This window comes from Lepisosteus platostomus, chromosome 17 (assembly GCF_059453375.1).
Source record: "Lepisosteus platostomus isolate fLepPlt1 chromosome 17, fLepPlt1.hap1, whole genome shotgun sequence".
Classification (NCBI taxonomy): Eukaryota; Metazoa; Chordata; class Actinopteri; order Semionotiformes; family Lepisosteidae; genus Lepisosteus; species Lepisosteus platostomus.
In genome coordinates this window covers 12,466,915-12,480,767 of record NC_142627.1, presented here as the reverse complement: position 1 = coordinate 12,480,767, position 13,853 = coordinate 12,466,915, and the positions used below count along the sequence as shown (strand labels likewise).

Sequence of the window (13,853 nt, the reverse complement as noted above, 5' to 3'; positions counted from 1 at the left end):
CTGTAAGAAGTCTTAAATAATACTTAAGTGAGACGCAAAGCAAATATCAGTTAACATTTAGTATCACAGATATACTTTACCGAATTCTTCATGAACTGTTGGTGCTGCTTTCAGCCTTAAGTCAGTAGGGAAATATGCCTTAATATTGATTAGGAAGTGCTCATAATCTAGAAAATATGAAAAAAATCATTAGTAGCCTCTTAAGTATTGGTATTGTTTGAGAGGCAAAAGCGCTGTTTTTTTTTCCTTTTTGTTGTAGTATTTTGCATGGGTTGATTGAACTAATATACTTATATACTAATATTCTATCCACAGAATTCTGTTTCTGACGCCATTCTTGAGGCTTTTTGGTGTTGTGTGTGATATTTTTTTAATGCTTACAAGTCATTACTAATATTTAATTTAAGTGTCCATCAAGGAATAACCTTAATTGTTTGCAGTGTTTGGGTTAATTAAAAAAAATCTGTTTTAATGTTGGAAATTGTTTTTGTACTGCTTCTATATACAGTAGCAATAATTTATATTAATGTACATAAAAAAGAGTGGTTTATCATTCCACATTAGAATCACATGTAAAGCATAGGTGATTTAAAATTAGACAGGTACTTGACTTGACATAATGGTTCACTGACGGCTGTCTTGCTAATATCTGGTCACTCTTTCAATTTGCAAATGGAAATTTGCATTTGTGCAAAAGGTTTTGAGGAGAAAAAATCCATGTATCTCCATTGAAACAGTCGGAAAATATAGTTTGGAAAGCATAGCTTTACAATGTCTTTGGAAGTTGTTTCTAGCAAGGAAGGCTTTCTGAATGGTTGGCTTTAATATTGCTGTTTAGTGTATTACAATTTCTGCTGTGTGAAGCATCAGAACGTTTCCATTTATTTTATTGACACTGCTCATTGGAGCAAGACTCTTGGGAGATTAGTTTGAATTATGGTTTCATTTGGAGTTGAGGCTCATACAACGATATTACTTCATGAGGATTTAAATGAAAGGACAAAGAGTAAAGGATAGTTATGAGAGATTGATGGTACCTGTGCAGAAACTAATTGTCAGTGCATTTTTTCAGTACAGCAAACTGAAATTTGTATTTAGGCTATTACAGTTTCAGTTGTTTGATATTGACAGTTACTTGGAAATTTACAACGAACGCGTCAGGGACTTGCTCAGGAGAAAATCCACCAAGACCTACAATCTGCGAGTACGAGAACATCCAAAAGACGGACCTTATGTTGAGGGTAAGCTGCAGTTACCTGATTGCTTTTAAGAAAATTCAGCCATCCCTGCAGAAACAAACATAAATCATGGGATTTTTTTACGTGCATTTTAGTACAATGTTTTTATCTTGCTTTGGAGCATGAAATAAAATAAAATAGGCTCTGTCTTGGGCTCTAGACTTGTAATTGGAGGGGTGGGTGTGGGTGGGGCCATTGCTGTTGTACCTGGAGCAGCAGGGTACTTCACACTCATTGCTTCAATAAAATGCCCATCTACAGTATATAAATGTAAGTTGCTCTGTATAAAAGCATCATAATAATAATAATAATAATACTCACTTTGCTAAATGCCAGCCACATAGGATATTCCGTCTGTTTAGTTGAAGTTCCATTATTGCCATTACAGCCGTTTAAATGTCAAAAATAAAGTAGTGTATTTTTATGAAAAGAGGGCTAAGTATTGTGAGTCAGTTAAGAGCACCCTGAGAAAAATGCACAATAAAGGTCTTTTGGCAGCAAATGTCTGGATATTTACTTGAGTACCTAGAATGTGAGTTGGGATTTCTAGCAGGAGTTGTAAAGCCTTGTTTTACATCCATCCAGATTTGTCAAAACACCTGGTTCAGAATTACAGTGATGTGGAGGAGCTCATGGAAGCTGGAAATATTAACCGAACCACTGCCAGTACAGGGATGAATGATGTTAGCAGCAGGTCCCATGCCATTTTCACCATCAACTTCACTCAGGCAAGTGGACTGAAATGAACATTAATTCCTTTCCTGCGAAAGCTTTTCCTTGTCATCCCTGATAGCTGCCATGCTGTCTTATACCGTACTAATTAGCACACTTCCTGATATGGATATGGCAGCCATTGGGGTGGATCAGCCAGCACATGTTATCGCCCGCCGAGCTTGCTTCAGACAAGCCTGTCGAAGCAGTTTGTGCGCAGCTGGGGAATCGTGCCACATCTTTCCTGAGAGAAAAAGGAATTCATAATGTTTTGAAGAGTTTTGTCTTTCATTTGTCTGTACACCTTTATTGAGTATGTATATACTCATTATTTGCACATCGTTAAGGCATCCCAAAAATTTTCCAGATGGGTTTGTTTGGAATATCTGTTTGGTCCATTGTCTCTTTAGTTCTTTTATGTAACATTCATGTCTGATGTTTCACTTTTCAAAGGAGTTAAAGCACAGGTATCTCTACTGTATTATGATATATACAGTAACTGCTGCTTTAACAAAGCCTTTATTCAAATGTGAATAATTATAACGAGTTATTACATCTGTGTGTTTGCAGATGGAGGTGTTGAATTTCTTACTTTGCATTTATGAACCAGAGGTTGCACTCTTTGTCCTTAGCTCAATTGCTGTCTTCTGTCTCCAGGCTAAATTTGATGCCGAAATGCCCTGTGAAACAGTCAGTAAAATTCATTTGGTGGATTTGGCTGGCAGTGAGCGAGCAGATGCCACAGGTGCTACAGGAGTAAGGTTAAAAGAAGGAGGAAACATTAACAAATCACTTGTCACTCTGGGAAATGTCATTTCTGCTTTAGGTAGGTACTGTATATCTAGTTTAATATAGAGCAATAAGTGTGGTTTATCAAAGTATAAACATCACCACTCAAACAGGTACATGTTTATTATGTATGCATCACTATGACAATGTCATTAAATATTTAAATAAATATTTTTATTTTGAATTGTAGAAATATTTTCAAAGAAGCAAATTGCTTGACTGACCGTATAACAAAAAATCCTAAGTTTAATGTCTAAAATATATAGTACTGTATGTTTTGTGGTATTTGCTTTATGTGTTTTGGATGATTTGTCCTTAATGACCAGATACATAAACTATTACATACAGTAGCTCAGTTCAGTCACATTATTCCTGCAATGTAATGAATTTTTTAGTTTGATGTTTGGTGACACCTCTTCAAAAGTGTGCTCTGTTCTTTATCTAGCTGACTTATCTCAGGAGGCTGTGAGCTCCCATGTAAAGAAGAAACAGGTTTTTGTGCCTTATAGAGACTCTGTATTAACATGGCTGTTAAAAGACAGTCTTGGTGGAAATTCTAAAACTATTATGATTGCAAGTAAGTATATATAATTCTATGATACCTTCAAGGTTTAAATGCCAGTCTTGTTTTCATGGTTTCAAATATTTTAATACAAAAGCCTGCGTCTATGTACAGTACGTGCTTTTGAAAATGAATTTATGGATTCTTCTCCTGAATACTTGATTAAAGTCCTATTGTCAGTGATCTAACAGAAGACAGAAATAAAGTTCTGCTTTTCCCTTTCAAGTGCATAACTATATCAAATTAAATCCAGTTTTTTCTCTTTTTTGTGTTTTTTTCTTAAACCTGAGTACTTTACTGGGAATGAATAAAAGGACTTTGAGCATCCTCTTATTGTAACTGAGGCTAACTTGCATTGTACTTCTGGAATACCCTGTAGTGGTGTGGTTTGGAAAGGTCACATGTTGTCACATTCAGTAATTTTAAGGTTTTCAAGGTGTTGTGTGGAACCATTCTTTTTTTTTTTAGCTGTCTCACCTGCTGATGTCAACTATGGGGAGACATTAAGCACACTTCGCTATGCAAACCGAGCCAAAAACATCATCAATAAGCCAACCATTAATGAAGACTCCAATGTTAAACTAATCCGTGAGCTGCGGGCTGAAATAGCACGGTTAAAAGCACTGCTAGCACAAGGCAACCAGGTTGGTGTTCATGCCTGCTTGCTGATGTCATTTTACAACATTGTATTGAAAAAAATAATCTCCGTGAATAGTACTCTATGTAATGGTTAAACACTGTGTGTTGATAACGTAATTAAGAAATGAATTAAAATTAATTTGCGCATAATACTGAAATAGAGAAGTTCAGAAAATATATCTTCTTCGGCTTTTCAGTCTGGCATGTTGTCAATTTATTAAAAATTAGGATGAATTATTTTTTTACTGAAGATGTTACTAACAGTTTAGCATAGGTTGTTTGCTTTCTTCTCATAAATAACTGCACTGTTATTTTCTTTCTTAGATTGCACTTTTGGATTCTCCTACAGCTTTAAGTATGGAAGAGAAGCTTCATCAAAATGAAGCCAGAGTAAGTTATTGCCAATGTGTTTTTAGCTGTCCAAATAATGGCTTATTCTATACATTTTAAAGAATTGATTTACTGAAGAATTATCTGTGTTTTTTTGCTTGTGCTTAGCTGTATCTTTTCCCCCTCTTGTTAATTCCAGCACTAATTTAAACTATTAATTTTTGCCTGCAAGAAACTGCAGTATTTTTTCAGTGAGTGGAAAATATGCAATTGATTTTTTTTCCTTTTTTCTTTTTGCTGTAGTTGTTTATTTAAAAAATCTTTTCATTTCCTTTTACAGTCTGACAGATTTTGTCTTATGAAAGCAATTTCTACTTGGTGAACCCCTTAATTCCTTATTGTTACTGACTGATATACATCTTGATAGGTAATAGAGCTGACAAAGGAATGGACAAACAAATGGAATGAAACTCAGAACATACTTAAAGTAAGTGAAGATTGTTTAAACATCTGCATGTAATGGTTTAATGCAAATCTCAAAATGTAAATTGCTTCAATGTGTCAATTTCTTATGTAATTTTGAGAAATGATGTACGTCTTGTTCACAAAAGCACTATTTGCTTCTTGGCAGTATTGCTTTGCAGGTATCCACCTACAATATATGCATATCGTTTGTTCATTTAAGAATAGGATCTTAATATAAAATGTGAGTACTACACCATTAGATCAGTGGAAAAACCTCATATAAAAGACAATGATGCGATCATATAAACATCTCCATCATCAACAATAATTCAATAACTGTGAATTTATTAGTTAAACGTGATAAGTTTATCCTGAATCTCAGTATACTGCATATAGTATAGTTGACATGCAGAATACACACAGTGTTGTGACCTTTACTCAACTACGTGATCTACAGTACTGTTCGCCGGAATATCGCCAGATCCATAGTATGTTGCCAGAACAGCATGTGCACTTGGCCTCATAAATTACTAGTGTTCCCTGAAACTATCTCAATGTCACTGATCCACCAGAGCTGCTATAGTGTGTTATCTCCCTAAACCAGCAGTAACCTACCACAGGCTAAGGTACTGTGGGTCTCCCGAGTGGCTCAGCTCTTAAAGGTGCGCACACGAGCACAGGTGAGGCTCTGTGATCCCGGGTTTAAGCCTAGGTTCTGTCTCGAGCTGGGACTCGGGACTCCGGGACTCCCGGACTCCCCCCAGCCTTGGGCACTGTCTCTGCTGCCTCGACGGTGGGCGGGTTGGCCCAGCCTGCCTACATTTCCTCCCCCTCCCCTGGGTGTAACTGTGAGCCGAGAAGCAAAAAAACTACAATCAGAAATGTGTTTTTTTTTAAAATAAAATGATTACTGTCATGCAATATTAAAATTCCACAGTGTCCATGATACATGTTTCTGCCTTTAATTTTTTTTCTTCTTTTAATGCAGAATCATTTCTAGCCTTCCTTTGAGTATAATTAGCCACACACCAATAAACCTAATGTTTTGCATAATACAGTGTTTGAGAATTGCAATTTTTTTGTTTGTTCAAGGGGAACGTGGAAACCTTGACAAATGAATATTAAAAAACTTAACTTGTTTTCAGTTAACTTGTTTTATTGATACAGGAAATGAAGTTATTTTTGTTGATAATAATAGGTTACAGTGCAGGGTATACATTGTAAAAGGCATCTTTTACATATTTGCTTTCGTTGGCTTTAGTATTTATGAAAGATCAGCAGTGACTGGGGTTCTACTAGAAGACATTCTGGTTACTTTGAGATGGAACAGAAATTGTCCACACCGGGATCAACAGTGGACAAGTAGATTGTCGATTTTAACCAGAATTTAATGACTTTAGCACTGTAGGGACAAATTCGATGTTCTGCAAAATACAAAAATATCCAGAATAAGTAAAGCACACTATTTGGGATTTTATACAATTTGTTTCTTGAAGTACATTAATAATTTAATCATAATTTTGAAGAGGCTGTTTGTATTTTCTTTGTTGATGGTGCAGAAAAGACAGTTAATATTGTTCTCCATATGCAGAACAGTGTTTTAAAAGCAGACAGCATATATTTTATATATACTGTCCTGGAAAACTGAAGCACTAAGCACTAACGCTGTCTTGTACATATGTTATTAACTTGCAAAAATGTAATGTTGCATTTTTTGTTATCTGATGGAATCATACTTATTTTAGTTTTTTCTCCTTTTGGTGTGCACACTATTGTCGTGAGGCAATATAATTTCACAATTTTAAAATACCAAATTGTGCATGCTTTTTGATTGTTTTTGCAGCATAACCAGAAATGTAAATAAAGATGCTAGACATTGGCAAAAATTGAATTTGAATTGGAAAGAAATATCATTTCCAGGAAGGATCTATATTATACTTCGAAAGCGGGAAATGACATAATTAGTATTGTTCAACTTTGATTTTCTAATGAGGAGTATTGCATGAGAGATAATAGATAGTTTTAACAGAGTAAGATCAGTTTCACAGTGCTCTGTGGCAATAAGTGTATTGACATCAAGTTTAAAGTCTAAACTGTCTTGACTTTATTACAATATCAGTGTGTCAGATAAAAAATAAATATCAGTTCTATTTTGTTCAGTAAGGCATTTAGCTTAAATGTGGTGTCTGATCTGGTTTGTTGGAAAGGCTGGTTGAAATACAGCCTTTTACAGGCCTCTGACTTCCACTCTGTTGTTTGGAAAGTGAGCTGCGCTGAAAGGTAGGATCCTTTTCTGGGCTTCATAGTTGCTTTTGATTGGTCATTAATATGCCTTGTTATTGCGCAGTGTTTTGCGTTTAGCTTAATTTTCTGATTTTAGGCTCTAAAGAAAATAACTATGCCACCTTAACTGAAGCTATTGTACTTGGATACTGTAAGAGATACTGATGTGGAAAAATGCCCTTTTTTTACTTTGCATTTTAGTAGAATACAGAGATATGTTGATTCTTGTATAGTGAGGGAGTTCTTAATGTTCAGGAAGAAGCAGAAATGACAAGAAGCTGAACTTGGCATCACTGATTTATTTGGCAACCAATACACTATCCTTCCTTAGGAAAAGTAAATTTAGTTTACATTAAGAATAATCTCAGATCCATAATGGAGTGTAGAGTACAGTATGTCTGAAACGAGTAGATTTAAGACAACTTGAGTAACAGATTTGAGTATTGACTTGCCAATTGTACCACTAGAGGGCAGTGTACTACCATGGAAGCTCATTAACAACCCAGGGGACGAAAGAGAAACCTTTAAAGATATATCCAAAAAGTAAGGACAGCATTTATGTTTGATTTTACAGTTATTTAGATGAGAATGACTTGCAACAAGCATTAAATCAGCTTAATGACCCAGAAGTCAATTGTTGATTCACTACACATAACTAGAGGTGTAGACTGAATCATAACATAATTTCCCTATATGATGGTGTTTAATTGTTTGTGAATTCTGTATTTTGCTGGTAAACCATGTAATTAGGTCTCTTATGCTGTTTGATTTATTTATTGGCAGATATACAGTATTCATTCTATATGTATTGATGGATTAGACATATGGAAATTAAGTATTCAAATATTGAAGGAGCACCTGCTTATTTTGCAATGTGTTAGGCAGGCAGCACATTGTATGAAGGAAATCCGTAGCTGTTGGTCTTTGGGACTGTCGCTAGTTCTTGACGCAGAATCTGTTTGTTTAAGGGAGATCCTTTAGTGAGTGACTGAGAATATTCAACACATGATCAATGGGGTTCCACTCCTGGGTTTGGCCAGTCTGTGGATGTGCTGCAGTGCTCCAGAAGTCTCTTTTCTGTGATTGGATCCACAGGTCAGATACAGCTGTAAGCTGTAAGTCTGTAACCAACTGTAAAAATTTAAAACTGTACTTTTGGCCTGACAGATTATGGGAAACAAGGCCACTGAGGTGATGTGATCTATCCTTGACCAGTCCCTGAGATGGGTGTCCCAGAAAAAGGCACCCCGAGACTACCTCAGACAGTTTCTGTACCAGGAATGGGCTGTAACTCTGTAAACTGGGACTCTGCAAACTAGCCATAACATTCTAATGTCTTGGGGAAGAAAAGGGCAGTATGTTGCATAAACTGGGAGTATTCAGTCAGTTCATTGTGTTTTATTTTAGTGCTGTCTTGTTATCCCTGTTTAAAATCAGCATCATTGGAGAATTAATGAATGCACTTTGACGAGATGAATGAATAAGAATAAAATATACATTAGTATTTTTTTTCAGAAACATTCATATTTAATCTAAAATGTTACAAGAAAAGTGAGTTGGGTGATTAAATACATTACAGCACAAGACCTAAAAAATTCTTGTTTAGCAGTTCTTTAAATTTGCATTTGATTGAGCTTATTTGAAAACCTGTCTTTTGTGCCTACTTGGCCTTCAACAACATGTCTCTTAGGCTTCCCATTCTGATCAAAATAATTTACCTTGACAAACTAATGATAAAGAAAAGTTTCAGCACAAAAATATAATCCTTTTGTGTAGTGAATAATATGAAAATTAAATGAAGCTGCAAATACTTAATTCATCTCTAATCTGAGAACATGTTTTGATTGTATGCTCTCAGTTTTGAGTGACTTGAGACCTTTAGCGGCTTACATTTTTTTCAGCTTTTCTTGCTATTTATTTTGAGCATTTACTTTAACTTCTTACATTGGCATAAGTGATACTTTCCTGTCATGTAGCTGTACATATTTGGATGGATGGAGATTGTGCTTGGGGGTTACTGGGTTTTGTACTTGCAGTTACCACTAAGAAGTAACAAATAACCACCAAACTAAAAGACAGATGAGGACGTAAATGATGGGTAAAGGGTTTGAGTGTGTTTTTGTGTGAGGGGGTGAGTACTGCCCTTTTCAGCAGTGTTAGAAAGGTTCACTTTGATCTTAGCTTTTTTGGAGGCCTTTAAACTTAATTATTTTGCCTGTCAAAATTTGCCTGTCTATTGACAGCATACAAGGGACAAGGCAGTATATTTTTCCAATAACTGTAATTATATGATGGATTGGCCGGCAATTGTGGTCATGGTAGTGTTTCTCCTCAGACATGAAAAGCAACCCAATTATGGGTTATTCAGGCTATCCCTCAAAGCTGTGCTCTGAAATACCCACCTGTTTTCCAGTGAAAAAGAAATTGATTCACCAAATGAGGCAGCGAAATGATGAGGATATTAAACATAGAAGTGCGACTGTTTCTTGGGACAACACTTTCAAAATGTGCTTGCGGTGAGGTAAACTTTGCAGCTCTCCCCATGTAATACTTGAGACTTGAGCCCGTTTCTGACATTTCATTCATTCATACTAAACAATGTACTGTACTTTCCAAAGCATCGTAGTGAAGTAAGAAGGAATCAAAAAGATTAGTTTTATTTATATTACTTTCATTCAAATGATTTTACCTTATTCCTGTCAACTTACAGTTTCAGTATAAAGTTCACTTCCCATAAGTGATACTTATCCACTGATTTTTCAACTGGGATCAATCAGTTGCCTACACTGCATTTCCTGTAAACATCGTTTAAGTTGTTTTGATTCACCTGCCTGTTTTACTGCGAGATGATAGAAATGGCAGAACTCAACAGGTTTAAGATTGTTTAATCATCAAATGATGTAACTCTGTGAGCTACTGCATTAGGATGGCTGTTAATTAAATTTATGTGATTAGCTACATATGGTATGTTCATCTCTAAATATTGCCTGCATTAATTAATCTAGACCTGAGGCAATAAATTTAAAATTATTTGTTTGGTGAAATGATTTCTAATTAAAGACATTAAGCTCTGAAATTTCTGACCTGCACAAAACCCATTACTGTGTTTGGTTATATGCAAAATAAAAATTCACAGTTGGAAAAGTATTATATATTAATAATACAACCTATTTTAATTGTGCAGTTTCATAATTTCTATTTCTGGGTAACTTTATTGATGAAAGGTCTTTCAACAACCATTTTGAGAACCAAATATGACTGTATGTAGTTTCAGTAATCCTTTAAAAAAAAAGTGAACCCATTTGTTACAAAGACTGAGGGCCTCACTTGGCCTTTTCCATGATATACAGATTTCTATATCTGTAAAACACGAATGGATATGGATTTTGCATCCATTTCATGCAGTCTTATCTACAAAGCTATTTTCACCGCTGTAGGAAATCATTTAAGATCATTTGTAATGGAAACGACAGCCACTTAGATTTTCTTTTTGCAGAAACCTCACGTTAACTTGCCTTCCTTTAGAAACAAAAAATGGATTATTTTCTGAAGAGAGGTGCAGAGAGGTAAAGAAGAATGTCTGGGTATGAACTGAACCATACAACACCCTCCTGTTGAGCTTATTAAAGTGCTAATCAATTAAAATATTTTTTTATGAATCGCGTAATGCAATTTCCGAAATGTACTTAGTGTAAATATGTATAATAAATTTAATATTGCAGAACAAAGAATGCTACATAGTTGTTATTTCTGAAACAATTTGAAGCTTTCATTTCTGTTACCTGATATAAGCCTTTTTTTATTCCATCATGTGCAGCATTTATCATGATCAGAAATAAGTTTGTTTGCCATTACTCCCTGTGTGGCATTTGGCCTATGATTCTTGTTGATGTTCCAACAAAACATTCCCGTCATGTTCACTGGACACAAATGCACATTATGCTATTTCTGGATTTGTTTCCAGAAATCCAGAAAATTGCAAGATTTTGTTTTGAACTAAATTCAGCACCTCAGGTGAAACTCAATTAATTTGATTCAAATCATAGTTGGCCACAATCTTCGTCATTTCCTTTCAGTAAAGACTGCATAAATTCAGACATAAAACAGATCAGAAGAATGGATGTCATACATAGTTTTACATTTTGTGACCATGTTTTTATGATTCAAGAACTATTGGAATGCTCATCTGTCTGTGGTTGAGTAAAATGAGCTCCTCCTCACTTCACAGCACTGTTCCTCAAAATCCTTTTTTAAATTATTTGTTATTTTTAAGAATCCCTGTGGCTTTTGTGTGGTGTGCTTTTTTTTTTTTAAAAAAAAGAATGACATTTCTGTGCAGATTGCATCAAGAGGGTTAATTCCACTGATGAGTGTTGTTTGCTGAAAGCTAAAGTAAATTGCTACTTTTGTAAGAAGAGACAATTCTTCAGAGGAATGTAAACAGAATTTTAATTCCATATCCAATGTATTTCAGATGCAAAATTATTCAGCTGTGGATTGTGAGATTGGTTACAGCGTTTACAGAACGGAACATGATAAATAGGAGTTAAGGTCACTTTGTGAAAGTGCTGCATGTCTAGTTCGGAATTCTCTTCATACCAGGTCTCTCTTGAGCCACTCTGTCTCTCGGGGAAAAGGGGACAGCGGCCCTTTATTAGTTTTACAATATTTGTAAATTTTAAAGTGTACATCCTCCAGGATATCCAAGATTTATGGGAGACATGCTTCCTAACTCGAGTAGTTTGTCTTCCAGGGGATCACGCCATTTGTTTTCATTTTCAAGAAAGTTGGTGTGAATCTCTAGGGAGTAAACAGTTTCATGTTTATGTGGCTCTTTAAGTCTCAAGTGCTTGTGCTTATATTGTGCAAAGCTTCTTATTTCAACACTGACTTTTAATGAAAACAGTACATGCGAGAAAGAACTTGGGTATATCACTATATATCATGATATAATTGAGTTGACACTTAACTATATGCTTTTATTTTCACTTTTAATCCAAATACCCTGTGGAGTATGATAAGATAATCGTACTTCTGTTCTGCAGGTGGTTTTTGCAACATTTTTCCACACACGTATATTTTTAGCAATAATGGGCAAAGTCATTAAATAAATTATTGTTCAAAGATAAATTGGCAATGTGCAAAAAGCTTTTTTTTACTTTTAAGACGGAAAAATGGGGATTCTTAACATTAAGTTCAGTATCAAAACTGTAGTAATCTCATAAACATTTGCTTTTTGTTTCATAGGAAACATATATGTTTATATTCAATGCTACTTGCTTTAACAGTAAGGTTTTCACTGAGTGAATCATATCCTAGGATTTGAATACCTCATTTCCTCCATGTGCTGGTCATAACGATTTTATTTTTAGATGGATATATGATTATCATTATGAGTTTATTATTGTACTCCATGGGGGGTTAGAGCAATTTGCTGACAGTGTTCTTACTTCTCTACTGTATTTAAAATTGTTCTGCTTCTACATTTATACTGTAGCTGGTCCTACAACTGAAACAGTGTAAAGCACCATTTTCTGCAATAACTTTTTCTGTTAGTGCTTTTGATTCTTGCTTGGGTATTTATTTTGCCAGAAAGATCTTTGATCTGTAGTTTCAGACTAGGATTGCATCATTGCACATCTTAGATATCACTTACTGACAAGGTGACTTGGCATATCCAAATCCCATTATGATTGGCAGTTCTCATTTCTACCAGAAGCTGATTTCTTATGAACTCAGAAATTTAAAAGTAATTATTGTTTGGATGGTTTTCTTTGGTACTGTTGTGTTTACTGATAAAATAGGAGTTTTAATTAAAACTGCTTTTGTTATGAAATACCAATAATGATTTGGTGTATTATTGATTGTAAGAATGTATATTGATAAAAGGAGGCCATTTGGCCTGTTCATTACATTTAGTGTATACTAATTTCACACAAATGAATCTAAATGTTTAAGGGTAGGGACATCTACTAAACTGAAAAAAAAAATTAAAAGTTTTACCTTCTGAAAATGTGGGAAAAAAAAGGAAAAAGAATGAATTATCTGGTGCTTGGGGACCACAGATCATGATGCTGTCTCAGCTGGTGTTGCTGTTAATACTCTGTTAGTGGTTTCAGTATGAGAATGTTTCCCGAGAGCATTCTCTAGTCTGAACCAGCGATAGTGCCAGTCTAAAAAAAAATGCTTGTAAACAGTTTGCAGTTCTGAAGAAAGTTTGTGAACACAGCAGAGCAAAAAACAAGCACTTTGAAACATCGAAGAAATGTTCTGATTTTGTTTTAGTGCAAGGAAAATCTTAACAAATTAGTGGCATGGTGGTAAGGCACATAGGTCGCTTTAACAAGAAGAAAAGAAATCTCCATACCAGAAAGAAGCTGGAAGTTATTCCAAACTAGGGTGTGTTAGTGTTTTCTCTAACCTGCAGGGTAGGTTATCTGGTGTCTAGCTTGCGTCTGTGTGCCCTACGGTGCACTTGTGTCCCATCCAGGGTGCAGTCCTGCTCTGTGCTTCTGTGATGGGCTGCAGGTTGCTATGATTCTTACTAGGAGTGGGTAGCTTTCTGATAAAGGCTGGATGGATTAAAACATGACCCTGTACGGTCTTGCACATTTTGTTATCTGTGCTGTATATAGTATGGTGACTGTCTTGATCCTGTTTATTCTATGCTGGTGTTCATTCCCAGACTTCTGAAATCCTTTGTGCTGCATCTGCTGATTTAATTGACATTCCAGAGATTTATCTTTGCCTGTGTTAGCTGCACCAGTGGTGCCCTTTTTTTTCGGCAATGAGCTGTTCAATGAAAAACTGCTTTTTTTAGAATCTAATGGTTTAGG

The 13,853-nt window shown here is 35.3% G+C and overlaps 1 protein-coding gene across 5 annotated transcripts in view; it reads left to right on the top strand.

Moving 5' to 3' along the window:
* The window catches only part of kif16ba (kinesin family member 16Ba), a 99,095-nt gene that overhangs the window by 13,274 nt on the left and 71,968 nt on the right, over positions 1-13,853 (top strand). For all 5 annotated transcript variants that reach the window (XM_088610267.1, XM_088610269.1, XM_088610266.1 and 2 more), the window contains exons 6-12: positions 1,132-1,241; positions 1,824-1,966; positions 2,607-2,775; positions 3,184-3,315; positions 3,769-3,944; positions 4,264-4,329; positions 4,697-4,756. In XM_088610267.1, coding sequence (XP_088466393.1) covers positions 1,132-1,241; positions 1,824-1,966; positions 2,607-2,775; positions 3,184-3,315; positions 3,769-3,944; positions 4,264-4,329; positions 4,697-4,756 — 856 coding nt within the window. The remainder of the gene's footprint in view (positions 1-1,131; positions 1,242-1,823; positions 1,967-2,606; positions 2,776-3,183; positions 3,316-3,768; positions 3,945-4,263; positions 4,330-4,696; positions 4,757-13,853) is intronic.